Source organism: Scylla paramamosain, chromosome 33 (genome assembly GCF_035594125.1).
Source record: "Scylla paramamosain isolate STU-SP2022 chromosome 33, ASM3559412v1, whole genome shotgun sequence".
NCBI lineage: Eukaryota > Metazoa > Arthropoda > Malacostraca > Decapoda > Portunidae > Scylla > Scylla paramamosain.
In genome coordinates, this window is record NC_087183.1 from 17,409,868 (window position 1) to 17,427,367 (window position 17,500).

The following is a 17,500-nucleotide window of genomic DNA, read 5'->3' on the forward strand; positions in this document are numbered from 1 at the left end:
AACAACAACAACTCTTGCGCAATTCTGTGTACAAAGTTATTATCGCCATTATCATCATTCCCTTTTACTTTTTATTTTATTTTATTTTCTTCCTGGTATTTACTCTCACCACATTCTCGTGACGCCAGTATTCCGTTTTCTTTGTTAATTCCACGAGGGAGGGAGAGAAAACGGGAACTGGCAATTAAAACAAGATTTGCTTACGTTTTGTTACTCACTTTACGGTCGTATATATATTTTTTTTTTTCTCTCTCTCTTTCTCTCTCTTTTTCTTTCTCTTTCGTGCTTTTGTGGCAGTTAAAGAGAATGAGGGAGTGAGAGAGGGAATGAGAGGGAGAGAGAGAGAATGGGAGGAAGAAAGGAAAGAAAAAAATAAAATGAGTTAATGAATGAAAGAAAGAAAGAAAGAAAGAAAGAAAGAAAGAAAGAAAGAGATAAAAATGAACAAATACAAAAAATGAATGAATGAAAGAAGGAAGGAAGAAAGGAAAAAAGGAAGGAAGAAGGGAAAGAAAAAAAGAAAGAAGAAAAGGAGGGAAGGAAGGAAAGAAGGACGATAGAAAGGAAGAAAGGAAAAGAAGGACGGAAAGAAAGAAGAAAGAGAGGAAGGAAGAGCAATGGGAAAACAGGGAGGAAGAGGAGGAGGAAGGGAGAGAAAAATAAGAAGGGAGATTGATGAGGGGGAGGGAAACGAAGGAAGAGGGAGAAAGGAAGGAACGAGTGGGGGAATAAGAAGGAAGAAAAAATGTAGGGAGAGGGAAAGGAGAGAGAAGACGAATGGAGGAGGAGGAGGAGGAGGGAGGGAGGGAAAGAAAGAAATAGTAAGTGGAAATAACAATAAGAAGAAGTATAGGTAAGACGAGAACAACAACAACAACAACAACAACAACAACAACAACTTCCTCTCTTCAACACCATAACATCCTTTCCATCCACATCTCACCAACACTCCCTTACCAACTCGTCTTCTCGTCTCCTGCTCGTCCAGCACTTCGTCAGGAGGTCAGGAAGGATCAGGGCAGGTCGATGCACCCTCATTCATGGCTCGTCGGGGGACGCACTGTAATTCCAGACCTCGTCCACCAATTTCCAGGACAGAGTTAGTGGCCACGCGACGCTGTCTGGTCACCGGTCGGTCTCCTTCATCTCCCTCGCGGCTCCTGAGGGCGTAAAGCTCTAGCGGGCATTGAGGGTTCTTGAAGGATTGAGTTTTAGTGGATGAAAAGAATGACTGGGTTTTTCGACTTGGTTTTAGGTTTTTCAATGAAGATACTTTTGTTTCCAGCTGGTTCTTCGTTTCTTCTGTCGCCTCCTGAAGGAACTCTTGGGACACTGAGGGTTCTTGAAGGAATGGCCGGAAAAGCTTTATATTCATATTTTCTGTACGTGTTTTGAGCGAGAGACCTTTCTTTCTTGAATGCGTTTGCTTATAAAAGAAAGGCTTCTTTTTTTTACGGCAATTTAAGGATTCAAATGCTTCAGATACTTTCCTTTATCACGTCTTTGTCACCTCCTTTGAGTTTCAGACGAACACCCTTTGCATTAAGCCGCTCAGGAATGTTGGGGAAAGAACCTTCAATCCATAACATAACGTGCTTGTTTTAATCAATCGTCCTTCATTCACGACTTAGAGAGAGAGAGAGAGAGAGTAAGAGTGAACCACGTGGCGTAGAAAGAGAGCAGGGATGGATAGGGAGAGGGAAGAGACTACAAAGGGTCAGGGAACCAGGGAAGGGGGAGAAAAAGATACACAGGGTCAGGGGCAGCCCTAGGAATAGGGGGACGAGTGGATGGGGGTCGCCGCTCCACCCTGAACTGGTTAGTGAATTCAGGGTGAGTGAGGGGAGACACAAAGGCGCTTCCAGGAGTCTCTTGTTCCTTGCCACGTCATGTCTCCCCTCACCCCTCTCCCTCTCCCCCTTCCCCCCCCCCCTCTCTCTCTCTCTCTCTCTCTCTCTCTCTCTCTCTCTCTCTCTCTCTCTCTCTCTCTCTCTCTCTCTCTCTCTCCTATCTTCTTGCTACTTTTATACACGCACACATGCATGTTTTTGTGATTATTATTGTTGTTGTTGTTGTTGTTGTGGTTGTTGTTGTTGTTGTTGTTGTTTTCTTCTTTTCTTGTCATTATTCTTGTTGTTATAGTTCTTCTTTATAATTTCTCTATCTCCTCTTCCTCCTCCTCCTCCTCCTCCTCCTCCTCCTCCTCCTCCTCCTCCTCCTCTTCATCTAAGTGTTTCGTCAGGAGAGGTTCGCCCTTGAGAGGTAAATAGGCCACAGCGACCCTCCTCCTCCTCCTCCTCCTCCTCCTCCTCCAGTCACGTGTTATCTCGCCTGGTGCCATAAAACATCGTCCAGCGTGTTATTTGTAAGAAAAACAAGAAGTTCTCGTATTCAAAGCTTATGTTGTTTGCGTGGAGGTGAAGTTGATGGAGGGATATCATGAACACAGCGTCTCTGGAACCCTGGAAAGCCTTGGAAAACCCCTAAAAAGACCCTAAACACCCTGGAAAGCTGAAAATCAATGTGAAGCTCTTGAAAACCCTTGGAAATCTCTGGAAGGCCCTGGAAAGCCCATAAAGAGCCCTAGAAAGCACTGGAAAGACTCTGAAAAGTCCCTGAGCATCTGGATCTGAACAGGGACCTAAGGGCACCTCACTCCCGACGGAATAATGACGGAGTAATGGAGTTGTGTCTTCTCCTGGCAAATATTGTTCCCGTGACCCAAATACAGGATAAATAAGGATAATTAATGGTAAATAAGGGGATGAATAACGTATAAGGACCAACCTAACCTAACTTATCCTAACCAAAGCTAACCTTTCCTAACCTGACCTATCCCAACCAAAATAAACTAAAGCTGACCTACCTTACCCAAACTAAACCAAACCTGACCTAACTAAACCCAGCCAAACCAGATCCCTCCCATCCTCCCCTTCCTCCCATTCTCTCCCATTTCCTTCTCTCCAGTCACTCCCCTCACCCCTTCCCTTCACCTCCATCACCTCCCCCTCAGCCCTCCCCTTCATCACACCATCTCTCCTCTCTTTTCCATCACTCACTTCACCTCCTCCCCTCTCCTCCATCAGCTCCCCTTACCTCCTCCCCATCACCTCCTCCCCATCACCTCCTCCTCACCTCCCCTCACCTCTCCTCGTTTCCCCTACAAAGTTTCACGCACATATCGACCACACCCAGTTCCCCTCCTCCTCCTCCTCCTCCTACCTTCTCCTCTCCTCCTCCTCCTCCTCCTCCTCCTCCTCCTCTTCCAGCCACATTACTCTTCGTCACCGTCCTGTGTGTGTGTGTGTGTGTGTGTGTGTGTGTGTGTGTGTGTGTGTGTGTGTACTCGCTTCATGACAAAGCTGAAAAGAAAAAAAAAGAAGGAAAGTTAAGAAAATAAGAGAAAAAAAAGAGAGAAAGAAAGAGAAAGAAAGAAAGCGTATAATCACAAGCGTAATAAAACACACACACTAATTAGAACAACATACCTTTGCGAGGGAGGAGGAGGAGGAGGAGGAGGAGGTGGAGGAGGAGGAGGAGGAGAAAAGAAGAAAAAAAAGAGAACGAAAGAAAATATGAAAGGAACTTGGCAAGCATAGAAGGAGGAGGAGGAGGAGGAGGAGGAGGAGGTGAAGGAAAAGGAACACAAGGAAACAAAAAGAAAGAACAAAGAAAACCAGGAAATCTGTCAGATCACACTTAGCTTTCTGTGAGAAGAAAAAATAAGGAAAATAAAGAAAAAAGAAAATATATAAGAGGAGAAAGATACGACAAGACAGACAGAAAACATGTAAAATGGAAGGAAAAAGGAGGAAGAAAACAGAGAGAAGTGAAAGAAGAAAGGTAACAAGATTAGAGAGACAGGTGAAAAAGGTAATCAGACAGGTAAGGAAGATAAGCAGGTAAAGACAGGTAAGAAAGGAAGTCAGGTAAGAAAGATAAGGAGAGACAGGTAAGATTAGATAGGTAAGTCAGAACTGGAGACAGGTTAGAAAAGTGGACAGGTAATCAGGTAAGGGAGGCCAGACAGGTAAAAGGAAGGTAGCTGACACAGAGAAGTAACCAGGTAAGGGAGACAGGTAAGGAATAAAACAGGTAGACTAGACAGGTAGACAGACAGGTAACCAGACACTCCCACAGGTAAGTACAGTCCCAACCACTGTACCATTTGTCACCACAGAGGCGCCCGCGACCCACGAGGAGGAGGATGAGTCAAAGAGCGAGAGGCGGAGGTGCTTCCAGAAGGTGGTGAAAAAAGTGGTGCAGACGCAAAACACTGTCAACAACGTGTCCCGCCGCCCGCACAGTGAGTCCCCGCCCACCTCACGCCTCCCCCCACGTCCACCCACGCCCACCCACACTCATTCATTCACTCTTCACCTTATACTTCGTCACTTACTCCCACTCTTTCTCACACACACACACACACACACACACACACACACACACACACAGATACTCAGACTCACACTACGCCTTATGCTTCATCACGCACTCCCACCCACGCCCACCCACACTCACTCACTCTCTCTCCACCTCATAATTCCCCACCCACATCCATCCACAGTCACTCATTCACTCATTATTCATCAATCAGTCTTTACCAACGTGTCTCGCCGCCCACACACACACACACACACACACACACACACACACACTCTCTCTCCTCACCCACGCCCACACTCACTCACTCCCTCACTCTCCCTGTTATTCATTAGTCTATCTATTGGAATTATTCATTTATCTCTCCCTTCACTCATCTTCCCTTCCTCTCCACTTACTTCACCCCCCTTCCCCCTCCTTCCCCTTCCTTGCCCCATTTCTACAAAACCCTATTTCTTCCTTCCCCTCACCGTGAAATTCCCTTGTACCATCCCCCCTTTGTCCCATCACACACAGACACACACACACACACACACACACACACACACACACACACACACACACACACACACGTTATCCATAACTTAGAATGCGTAGTAAAGATTAAACGCAGGAACTGTATAACAAATAAACAAATAAATAAATAAACTAAATAGAAAAATAAAGCAATGATTAAAATAACGTATAATTAAACGTGCGTAGATTTAGCTAAGTAACCGCTTCTTAGTTTCATAGAAAACGTGGTGCGCATAGAAAACGTAGTACTGCCAATATAGAAAATGGAGTATTTATAGAGAATCGTGATGTATTTAGAAAGCGGGTATAGAGAGAGAGAGAGAGAGAGAGAGAGAGAGAGAGAGAGAGAGAGAGAGAGTGTGTGTGTGTGTGTGTGTGTGTGTGTTAGTGTGTGTATGTCTGTCCAGCTGTCTGTCTATCTGTCTGTCTCGCTGAGTGCATTTATGTACATACACAAAATATCTTTAATGCACGAACACCAAAATATTCACCTAAACCATTTGAAATTTTCACTGATGCACTTTAATTTTTCATCCAAAACTCCAAAAATTTTTCACCCAAACGCTAATTCTTTCACCCAAAACACTAATTCTTTCACTCAAACACCAACATTTTCAAGCAAAACACCGTAACTTTCCATGGAAACTCAAAATCTTTAACCGAAAACCAACATTTTCAACCAAACACCAAAAATTTCAGCCAAACATCTTAACTTTTCATCCAAACTCAAATTTTTTACTTAGACAACAAATGTTTCGACGCAAATCCCAATGTATTTCACCCAAACACTTCAACATTTCAGCCAAACACTCTTTAAACATCCGCTTGTGTGTTCAGATTCCCCGCAGCGCTGTGAGGGAAGCTGGATTTAATGGCATGCACTAAATATTATTGCATGACGAGGAAACGTTTGAATACATGCATGGAATTAAACAGTAAACGTTTAATCCTTTTGTATCTAAAACGTTTGCATGCATGAGAGAAAATACTCGTTTTTATTGCTTGACGACTGTGCATGATTTGTTTTATTTAATCTTTCCGTATTAATAAAAGCATATAAAAAAAAAAAAACTCACACACACACAAAAAAAAAAAAAAAAACGGATGGAAATAAAACGTTTTTGTCATTATATATTTAGACACACACACACACACACACACACACACACACGGGTCATCTTAGTAACCCACATTATTATTTTTTTCTTAACCATTACGTAGATGACAATTTTGGTACAATTCAGATTTTTTGGTACGAATTCAGATACTTCCGGTTCAAATTTCAGACATTTTCCGCATAAACCAGACTTTTTCGGTGTAAACTTCGGATCTTATCGGTGTAAACTTCAAATAATTTCGGTATTTTTCAGATTTTTCATAGATTTATTCAAAGCTTTCATGTTTATTTCAGATCTTTTCGGTGTAAACACATAATTTCGGTATTTTTTTCAGATCTTTCCTTGACATATTCAAATCTTTCACGTTTATTTCAGATCTTTCCGGTACAAACACATAATTTCAGTGTTTTTTCAGACCTTCCCCGTTGATTTCAGATGTTTTCGGTATAAACTTCAGATATTCAGTATTCCTCAGATCTTTTCGCTACCCTTCACAATCTTTCAAGTCCCAGATAATTTCGGTATAATATTTCAAATCATTTTGTAATTCCTCAGCCCATTCTAGCATAAACTTCCAGACCACCTCACTATTCTTCAGATCTTTTCGATACCTCTCACAATCTCTCACGTCCCAGATCTTCACAGCAAATCTTAAAATCTCTCCCTGTTTCCTTTGTCTCTCTATCATCGAATCCATCACGGGGAAACAATCAGGCTTCAGGTCTCGTCTTATTACAGATTTCCTCACTCGCTCCCTCTCTCAAATGACTCACGTAAGACGAAAGAAGAGAGTTAAAAATCAATAGAAAAAAAAACATCGCTTCCAATCTTTCCGTCTAGGTTCCAAATCACGCAACATTCAAATTTGCTCCTTTTTTCACTCTTCACTACCTCCACTCACTCCGCCACCTCACGCACCTCTCACTCTCACCTTCCACTCACCTCACCTCACCTGCGTCACTGTCTCTATCTCTTCTATAGCGATAAGGTGAAATATGATTGATTAAATTAACATTGTAGCGCTTGTTAAGTTTATTTAAATTGGCCATATTATATCTTTACTTTTCTTTGAGTAGATATCGTTTTCTTTTTTGCCCTCACGAGTGGTTAGTCTCTTCTTCCTCTCCTCCTCCTCCTCCTCCTCCTCTTGCTCCTCCTAATCCTTGTCCCTCCTCTCCCGCCACAGAGCACGTCTTGTACCCCAGCAGAAGCAGATCATGTATAAGACGTGTTTCCATAGTCGGAGCGGAGCCGATAACTCTGGAAACTGCTATGGTGAGTGTGTGTGTTTGTGTTTGTGTGTGTGTTACCATGCTAATCCTATAGTTTTCATTTTTCTCTCATGCACGATTGTTAATTTCATCTCTCTCTCTCTCTCTCTCTCTCTCTCTCTCTCTCTCTCTCTCTCTCTCTCTCTCTCTGTCTCTCCCTCTCTCTCTCTCTCTCTCTCTCACGGCCTACAGGAGCTACGGACGGTGGTGTTCGGGGCGGCAGACATTCACCCGTTTTCTTTGGGAGAGTGGCTGGACCATCCCTTCACCTTCTACGACGCGGGCACGGCTCAAGCTTACGGCCTGCGGGTTCCGAACTCCAGCACTAAGGGGTTCGTGATGTGCGTGCAGGCGTTCGTGCTCAAACACCTCCTCTTCAGCTCCAGGAAACTCGGCGCCGTTGCGGATGTGCCGAAGTAAGGAGGAGAATTTTCGACTTCATTTCCTTATTAACTTGCAGCCCGTTTTCTGTTTCCTTTTTTTGTGTGGTCTTTGAAACATTTTCGCGTCGCCCCTCACCTCCACTGCTTCCCAAAGGCTGTAGTTCAAGTGGCAGAGATTTTCAAAGGCATTTTTAAGGTTTTAGTGACAAATTAATAAGAGTTCTTCATTATTAACAGGAGAAACAGTCGTGAGAACCCGGCCAACCATCTCTGTGGCCTTTGAAAATAGTCGTGGTGAAAGAGCGAAGTGTTTCAGGATGCGGGTCAGAGAGAGAGAGAGAGAGAGAGAGAGAGAGAGAGAGAGAGAGAGAGAGAGAGAGAGAGAGAGAGAACAAAGCGTTTCAGAATACCTGTCTTAACTTTCTGGTGACGAATTAGATGTAAATTTAGAAGTTCTAGCACAATTTCATGATGGTAACTCCTCATGTTTCCCCCCACTCTCTCTCTCTCTCTCTCTCTCTCTCTCTCTCTCTCTCTCTCTCTCTCTCTCTGACGGCGGCGCCCTTCAGGTTGCTACGCACGACGCGGGCGGCGCAGGTGGAGGCGCTGCTGGGGGCGCTGAGTGACATGCTGTGGACGGCGGGCGGTAGGCAGGGCGCTGTTCTCTGCCTGGCGCACAGTGAGGGGAACAGCAGTGACGACCCGCAGTACATGAACGACGGGTGCACGGAGAAGGTGAGGCGCCAATGAACGACTGTTTGAAGTGAAGTGTGGAAATGTGGAGGTAGAAACGATTAAATATTTGACGTGTGGAAGTGTGGAGTTTAAAAGAACTAATTGCTTGACTTATCTGATGAGAAGTGCTGTTACTGTTGTTAAAATACTCCTCTTGTTGTTGTTGTTGTTGTTGTTGTTGCTGTTATTTATTATATTGCTGCTTTTTGGTGTTCGAATGCTATATAAACTCATGCATTCTTGTCTTCTTTAGTATTCGTGTAATCCGTCAATTATTGTTCGTGTTTCTACATTTGTTTGACATTTCGTGACTTCCTTGCTTCAGATTGTGGTTTTCCAGCTTGGCAGTTATGAGGAAGTCAAATATACCATAAAGAAGTATTTATTTGAGGTAAGTCTCAGTCTCTCCTTCTCTATCTTATCTAAAACACACACAAAAAACAACAAAATACACAATTAAACACAAATACACATATGAAAGCAAAAAAAAAAAACAAGAATATACAAAATGCATACATTAATCCTCCCATTACTAAACTCTTTCACTACTAAACTACTAAAACCCTTTCAGATGGTGACGGAGGGGCACCACGGAATGCTTCTCTTTCTGTATAGCATTGTTCTCTCCCGGACCTTCCCCGCGTGAGTACAATAGCCGTAGTAGTAGTAGTAGTAGTAGTAGTAGTAGTAGTTGTTGTTGTCGTTGTTGTAGTAGTAGTAGTAGAAACAGTTGGAGGAGGAGGAAAAGAAGAACAGGAAAAGAAGTAGAATTATTAACATGAGGGGAAGGAAGACAAAGATAAAGAACAGAAGGAGAAGGAAAAACAGGAACACTAGTAGAATTAGTAATGGGGGAGATGAATAAGAAAATAAAGAAGAAAGAGAAGGAGGAGGTAGAAGAAGAGGATCAGGAGGAAGGAGCCTATAAAATTAAAAGGAGGACGACTAAAATTTAAAAAAAACAAGAGTATTAGTAAGAAGACCACCAGAACTAAAAGCTACCCACCTTCCCATCCTCAGGTTACAAGAGGACATGTCAGGCGAGACTCACCCGCTGATCCAGACGAACGGCAGCATCCACCCCTGTCTGGTAACACTGCTGCTGACGGGTCGGGCCACGCACCACCTCCACAACGGCATCATCTACGAGGGGGACGAGAACACCATGGTGAGGGGACAGACGGGGACAATACGAGGACATCTTAGAAAACGGACAGACAGGCAGATAGAAAATGGACTGGGAGGCAGAGAGGAGATGCGGTGACGGGGAGACCTCTTAGAAAACTGATAGAGACATAATATCTCTTTAAAAACGGGCAGAGGAATAAATACACAGGAAATAGGCAGAAAAATGGACTTTTGGTTCATATTCTGAAACACATCTGCGACGCACCTCCACTACATTCAAAAGATCCTGCTGTAATCGAAGCTGCAAGGGTTAATAAGGGTGTTTTATGGTTCTAGGGTGGTTATATGGTTCTGTGGTTCCAGTGAGGCAAAACGACAGAACTGCTGGTTGGATGGGTGAATACTCCCAGGTCCTAGTTAATTGTCACATCGACGTCACGAAAGGATGAGTGGGCGGGGTACCCATCATGACGACATCTGGCCCCGTGACCAGTGCCTGTAAATTCTAGCAGAGTTTATATTCCCTTTATTATGAAGATATGAGACCAAATTTCTATACTGTTAACAGGGAAATGAGAAGAAAGCATATTTTTGCCAATTGGGTCGGGGTATCAAACATTCACTGCCAAAACAGCATCCTCATCCGACGCTTTGTTAGGATTTTATTTGCGAAAAACGACAGGACACAGCACCTCAAACCTTTGGTAACACACTAAAACCCAAATTCTGAGACATTTCTGGCCGAAGCTCCACTACTTTCAATAGGCTCTGGATGAAGTTAAACGGATTTTTTTTTATCTTTTATTATTTTATGATACTCGTGATAGATTAACAAGATTTCTACATTATCCACCGGAGAATCACTCTTGAATATTCAGCCAATCAGAACCCGGCTAATCACCCCTGTAGCCTTTAAAAATAGCAAAGCGTGTTTTTAATACGTTCATACCACCCTTCACCCTCCAACCTCCTAACTCCAGCATCCCCCAGGCGCGGCCGAAGACTGGGATCCTGCAGCGGGCGGAGGTTGGGCTGCTGGTGTGGAAGAGGCAGGATGGAGGGCCAGTATTGGTTGGATCGCGCCTCAAAACTCCCTCTCTGCCTATCTGGGTGACGCGGTGCAATGACGCCTACGGAATACTCTTCAACCCAAACAGGGACCTCATCAGGGACTACCACGCCGAGAACAGGTGCGTCGATTGGGTGGTTGAGTAGTTAGGGAGGCTAGTTAGGTAATTGGTCTATTCTTTCGTGTTTTGGTTAAGTTAGTGATTGGATTTCATTGTGGTTATGTCATCAGTTAGCTAGATGCTTAGTTTGTCAGTTGATTCTTTTCTTGGCTAGTTTAGTAATTGGATATTGCTATTGTTAGTTAATCAGGTGAGTAATTGGACAGTTTGCCTTAGTTAGTTAACTATTCTAGGTTGTATGGTAGGTACTTTAAGATATAACTGTCTGTCATTCAAGTCTCAATCAATCGCAGACAGCAGGCGTACAGAACAAGGATATAAGAGCAGGAGAAAACAAGGAAGCTACAAGAAATTAGGCCTACACGTGGCAGCCTATCTATCTATCTATCTGTCTATCTATCTATCTATCTATCTGTCTATCTACGTATCGCCCTGGCAGATTCGACCTGTACTACTACTCCTCCAACTCGAGTCAAAACGCCACCACCATCCTGACCATTGACACCAGAAGCCCTTCCTTCCGCGAGGAGTACCAGCTGTCGCCCCTGGAGAACCTCATCCACACCAAGTAGGTCCCGCACACACACACACACACACACACACACACACACACACACATGTCATTTGGGTAGTTTTTTATAAATTTTACATCTTGATTTTGGCGTTCAGATTCATACAGTAAATGTCAGATTGTATTTTTTTCTCTCTTTTTATAAGTTTCAGACATTTTCCATAAATTTCAGACACTTTCCACAAATTTCAAATACTTTTCGATATATTTCATGCCTTTTTTGATGCATTTCGGCTACAAGAACAAATTTCAAACTTTACATGTTCTAAAACAAATAAACAATCAGATAAACGAATAAAACATCAAAAGGCACCAACATCAATAGCAACCTTTTCTTTCTTAATCAAAAACAAAATAAGCGACCCGCGTGTCTTTTCCAGGTGGATGGATGCCGAGGTGAACTGGAACGGCACGGCGCCCTACGTGTAGCATCTCGCCCCTTCCTCCCTTCCTCGTCGCCTTCGTCATCCCGACCCTCAGGAGAAAAACTTTAGCGCTAAGATATCCTTTCCTCGTCCTTCTTCCAGCCCCATTACAGCCCCTTGCATCATACAGGTCCTACAGTCCTTCTTCCACCCAGAGACAAGTCCTTCAGCCTCCTCTACAGTAATCCAGCCCTTCTCTAAGTTCCAAACAAGGTCCTTCATACTATCCTTCAAATCATTTACGTATCCACTCCTCCTTCCAAGCCTACAAAAGTCCTTCAGCCTGTTTTGAAAGTCCTACAGTGATCTAGTCCTTCTTTCATTTCCAAACGAGATCCTTCGGTCCATCCTGTTCTTCCTTCAGTTCATCCTACAGATCATTCACGCATCCAGTCCTTTCATCGGTCAATTTGGTCCTTCCTTCAGCCAATTCGAAAAGTCCTACAGACACCCAACGCTTCTTTCATTTCCAGACAAACTCCTTCACTCTATCCTACAAATCCTTCACGCATCCAGCCGCCTTTCTTCCAGCCTAGCCAAGCCCTTTAGTCTATCCTACACATTCCTCAACTACTCTGCCCTTCTCCTAGCTCCATACAAGATCCCTCGGCCCATCCTATGAATCCTTTACGCATTCAGACCTTCTTGCTGCCATTCAGACCAGTCCTACTTGTCCTCCACCCACCTCGTCCTTCTTCCAGACCCAAGGAAATCTTTCAAGTTATCTTTCAAACCCTAAGCCCTTCCCTGTGTTCTTCAGCCAAGATTTCATTTCAGGATCACCAACATATCCGTCCATATTTCCTTCTCTCACTCCTCCTTCATCCTCCAGGGGTCCAGTTCACCTTCAGAAGATAATGTGCAGGTGTTCCCATGCCCCTTACCCAACTCAGTGCCTCACAGTATAAATAGGAAGCTTCGTAAGTAGGAGTGTAACATAGAGAGTGATATTTTTGCGTAGACTCGTGAGAAGACTGACTAGAGTTCCTGGTATTACGAGCCGTGTTCCTCAATGTTTTCGCGTCATGTCTCTGCCTTGGCTACATTGAACAGGCTATGGTATATGCAATGAGGGTCTCCAAGGGTGTCAGCATGATTCAGATGGAAAAAAAAACACGCCATGAGAACTGACGTATCATCTCTGTGGCCTTTGGAAATAGTCCCGGTACGAGAGTAAAGAGTTTCGGCTCTACCTCTACCTTGGCTACATTGAACTGGCTATAGTGCATGTGATTCACGTCTCCAAAGGTGTCTGTATGATTCAAGTGATAGTTTAACAAGGTTTCTTCATTACCAGTGGGAAAGACACTCATGAGAACCCGACTAGTCATCAATGTGGCCTTTGAAAACTCCTGGTGAGAGAGCAAACCGTTGAAGAATTACTGGCTTTTGTTTCGAGGTTACGATATTTGCTTCCTCAAACTTGACGCTTAGAGCTCTTTGGGAGTTAGGAATTGAGTTGGAAGTACGAGAATGAGCTAGTTTTGCCCGGCCAGTGTAATATATATAGGGAGCAAGTTAGCTAAAGTGTGTGTGTGCGTGTGTGTGTGTGTGTGAGTGTGTGTTCCTGAGTAGCGCTGGGGCTTCCTCCAGGTTGCCACACACACCTGACCAAAGAAAGGGATGTGCGGTGCTCAACTACACTCTGTTCTAGGTAACTTGGCGAACAAGCTTCTCCTCCGTTACACACCAACCAAATCTTGGCACAAAAAGAGGTGGAGCTTATCAAACTAAACCAACGTCTCGGAGAAGCAACGGAGAGCCAATCAGATGCGTTCTCCAGTAGACCACGGCAAATAGCGAGCCTAGAGTCACTATAGGGGCGGAGACTAACCAGTCACGTGGGTTGGATTGCAGAGGAGGAGGAGCGTGTTCGCCAAGTTACCCTGAACAGACTGGCTGATTAATATAGTAGTGTATAATCAATGTAAACTTGCTGTAAATTCATGCAGGGTGGAGAGCAACTGAAATGTAGCAGCAGAATAGGGAACAGCAACAAGGTATTAGTTTTGATACGTGTTTCTCTCTATCCTTGTGTTGTGTGAAGGGAAAACTTAACTAATCAACTCTTACGAACTTGAAAAAAAAATATATATATATCCTCTGCCTTTACTGAACCTTGTACCATTTTGCTGTCAGGAGGAGGGAAGAATCATGGATATTACATCTGATATGACAACGGAAAGACAGATACACATGAACATATAAAAAAAAAAAAAAAAGGTGTGTTTAGGACAATTTGAATATCAGGTAACGTTTTCTGAATCCTAATAACAGGTAGGGATGAGTGTTTGATTAGTACTTCTACAAAGGAAATAGGAATATATGTGGAAATATATATACAAGATGGACAAGAGCACATAGGAAAAGAGGTTTGTTACTCGTAAAGACAATCTGAGCACCTGGTAATGTCTTCTGAATCTTATCAACAGGTAAGAATGGTTGTCTGACTAATATTTCTACATACCAAACAGGAATACACATGCAGATATAACAAAGGACAAGAAGATAAATGATAACACATAGAAAAGTGCGTTAAAGACAATTTGAGCATCTGGTAATGTCTGAATCTCAATGACAGGTAAGAATGGGTGTCTGATTAATACTTCTATTTTATTACTGACACGAGCACACAAGGCACTCCCACTCCCACACGCCTTCACCTTCTCACTGCTGCGGTTCTTCCTTCACACTCACACCGCTGTAAGAAATGCATCGACACAGGAAAAGAAACGGGAGAGAATAAGTTAATCTTTTCTGTATAACTATTTACGAGACTGGTACAAAAATAGGTGTCTAGAAAAGTCATAGGTTTTTATGGAGAAAATAGTTATCTGGTATTGCAAGTGATAAAGAGATTTAGAGAAAGAAAGAAAGAGAGGATGACTTAATATTGTGTACATATATAACTATTTAAAAGACTACAGTACAAAAATAAAAGTAGTAAGTAGCAAAAAAAAAAAAAATAATACTTATCTGGCAGTGAAAGAGTTAAAAGAGACTCAAATGAAAATATTCAAATAAGTTAAAACACACACACTACCACACACACACACACACACACATGATAACACACACACTACCACACACACACACACACACACACACACACTACTACACACACCCCACTCCTTCCACCATCCCCTATCTGACATTAAAGACTAAATTTACACTCCCGACGGCGCACAAACGACTCTAACTACAACCTGAGTCTCCCGAAGGTGCGGAAGTGGCGATCGAATGGCGTTGGGATAAGAGGAGGCCCTTCATGTAACTTCGGTTCAACTTCTTCAGGAGATACTGACGGAGGGAGAGACTCAAATGGGAGGAGCCTTCCGTGGTGTGGCAAGATGGTGACAGTGGGTGGGGGAGAGGAGTGGAAGGGTGGAGTTTCAAGGGAGAGGTGGAGTGGAGAGAGAGTGGTAGGGTGCAACGCGAAGAAAGAGAAGGAGCCACGTGAGGGAGTGGTGGTGAGGGTGAAGGGGCGTGGTGGTCCGTGGGTCGTGATGTGCAGTGGTGGTGGTGGTGGTGGTGATGACGCGAGTGAGTGAGGGGGGTGGGATCTGAGTGAGGGAGGCGGTGAGGCTGAAGGGATGAGTGTGTTGAGCCGAGGAGGAGAGGGAGAAGGGCGAGGAGAAGAAGGAGAAGGAAGAGGAGAAGAAGAACGAGAACGAAATTGAAGAGAAGAAGGATGAGAACGAGGAGGAGGAGGAGGAGGAGGAGGAGGAGGAGAAGAACGAGAATGAGACTGAATAGAAGGATGAGAACGAGGAGAAGGAGGCGGAGGACGAGGAGAAGGAGGAGGACGAGGAGAAATAGGAGGACGAGGAGAAGGAGAAGGACGAGGAGAAATAGGAGGACGAGGAGAAGGAGAGGAACGAAGGTGAGAAGGAGGACGGGGAGAAGGAAGACGAGAAGGAGGACGAGAAGGAGGAGGGCGAAGAGTAGGACGAGAAGAAGGAGGAGGCCTAGGAGGAGGAGGACGAGGAGGAGGAGGAGGAGGAGGACGAAGAGTAGGACGAGGAGGAGGAGGAGGAGGAGAAGAAAGAGAACGAGGACTAGGAGGACGAGGAGAAGAAGGACGCGAAGGTGGGACAGGAGGAGGTGTGACGGAAGTACTCAAGGCACGAGGGAGAGGAGGAGGAGAAGGAAGAGGAGGAGGAGGAGTAACAAAAGGAGGAGGAGGAGGAGGAGGCCTCTTAGATTCAAAAGTCCCTAAAATTCTTTCTTTCTGTCCTACGAATCCTGAAGGAGGCGAAGGAGAAGAGGGGCGTGAGGATGAGAACTGGTTAGGACTTCGATGGGACTCCTGAAGGGGGCGTGATGGGAGGGTCCTCGAGTGCTGGGGAGCTCTGGGGGGCGTGCTGGGGTTGGTGGGGGTGGAGGTGAGCCCGTTGGATTGTATGAAGACCGAGGAGCGTTGGGGAAGGCGTGGTGGGTTGGGGACAAGGGGTGGTGAGAAGGGTGGGGTGAGGTTGTTGTTGTTGTTGTTGTTGTTGTTATTGTTGTTGTTGTTGTGGTGGTGGTGATTGTTGTTGTTGTTGTTGTTGTTGTTGTTGCTGTTGTTGTTGTTGTTATGATGATTATTGTTGTTGTTGTTGCTAAGAATGGCGTTGGTCTTAATTTTATTGTTGAAAATCTTGTTGTTATTGTTGTTGTTGTTGTTGTTGTTGTTGTTGTTGTTGTTGTTGTTGTTGTTGTTGTTGAATTTGTTGTTATTGAAGTTGTTGTTGTTGAAGTTGTTGTTGTTGTTGTTGTTGTTGTTGTTGTTGTTGAATTTGTTGTTATTGAAGTTGTTGTTGTTGAAGTTGTTGTTGTTGTTGTTGTTGTTGTTGTTGTTGTTGTTGTTGTTGTTGTTGAAGTTGTTGTTGTTGTTGAAGTTGTTGTTGTTGTTGTTGTTGTTGTTGTTGTTGTTGTTGTTGAAGTTGTTGTTGTTGTTGTTGTTGTTGTTGAAGTTGTTGTTGTTGTTGTTGTTGTTGTTGTTGTTGTTGTTGCTGCTGCTGCTGCTAATGATGAAATTGCTGTTTCTGTTATTGCCACTGTTATTGTTATTGCTGCTACTACTAATAACTCCATTACTTTTACTACTTTTACTTTCATGTGTTCCGCCAAAACCGAACGTGCGGTGCGGCGAACTGCTGAGGGAGGCGGGGCTTGGGGCGGGGCTTGGGGCGGGGCTGGGGCCGCGGGAGGGGGCTTGGAAGGAGGGCTGGGTTGGTGCGAGCTGGGAGGTGAGGGCTGAGGAGAGCTGGGGATCACTCTTCCCTTCAGGCTGCGGGCGTGGGCGTGGGGTGTCGTGGGTGTCTTGGGAGGCGCGGCTGCCCACCTGTCGAGGCCTCCCGGTGGACAAATCAGGGGACGGTATGTAGTGCAGGACCTCCCCTAGCCTGACGCCCTTCACCGTATCCTGCCGGGGAAGTCCTTGGAATCCTCCAGAGGCGCCCTGCACTGAGGATTCCTGCGCACGACTTTTGATTTGGAGTTTCTGAAGGGCCGAGTTACCTCCGTCAGCGCCTCCGTCAGTTGTGAAAGCGTTGTTGATTAGAGTGACACCTGTGCCGCCATTTGACAAGCTTCTCTGCGCTGAGGATTCCTGCGCAGGACGTTTGATTTGCAGTTTCTGAAGGGATAGGTTACCTCCGTCAGCACCTCCGTCAGTCAAGAAAGCGTTGTTAGTTAGAATGACGCCTGTGCCGCCCTTCAGCAACCCTAGATCAATGATTCCCTGCAAGGCCTCTGCGTTGATGATCCCGCCGTGTATCGTGCCTCCGTCAACGATA

General features: G+C 44.6%; 2 protein-coding genes across 3 annotated transcripts in view; one reads left to right on the forward strand and one right to left on the reverse strand.

The window, feature by feature from the left end:
- LOC135089850 (inactive ubiquitin carboxyl-terminal hydrolase MINDY-4B-like) overlaps window positions 1-13,723 on the forward strand; it is a 27,287-nt gene extending 13,564 nt beyond the window's left edge. The window contains exons 3-12 of one of the 2 annotated variants that reach the window (XM_063985976.1): window positions 4,181-4,306; window positions 7,204-7,292; window positions 7,481-7,704; window positions 8,241-8,406; window positions 8,732-8,797; window positions 8,978-9,048; window positions 9,427-9,574; window positions 10,525-10,724; window positions 11,164-11,292; window positions 11,676-13,723. In XM_063985976.1, coding sequence (XP_063842046.1) covers window positions 4,181-4,306; window positions 7,204-7,292; window positions 7,481-7,704; window positions 8,241-8,406; window positions 8,732-8,797; window positions 8,978-9,048; window positions 9,427-9,574; window positions 10,525-10,724; window positions 11,164-11,292; window positions 11,676-11,724 — 1,268 coding nt within the window. In that variant the 3' untranslated portion in view covers window positions 11,725-13,723. The remainder of the gene's footprint in view (window positions 1-4,180; window positions 4,307-7,203; window positions 7,293-7,480; window positions 7,705-8,240; window positions 8,407-8,731; window positions 8,798-8,977; window positions 9,049-9,426; window positions 9,575-10,524; window positions 10,725-11,163; window positions 11,293-11,675) is intronic. The other variant, XM_063985977.1, reaches the window with a different exon arrangement.
- Window positions 13,724-13,991: 268 nt separating this feature from the next.
- LOC135089475 (probable serine/threonine-protein kinase nek3) overlaps window positions 13,992-17,500 on the reverse strand; it is an 11,049-nt gene continuing 7,540 nt past the window's right edge. Inside the window, exon 4 of the mRNA XM_063985055.1 lies at window positions 13,992-17,500. This exon is cut by the window's right edge and continues 457 nt beyond it. Within this exon, the coding sequence (XP_063841125.1) occupies window positions 14,920-17,500 (2,581 nt within the window). The 3' untranslated portion in view covers window positions 13,992-14,919.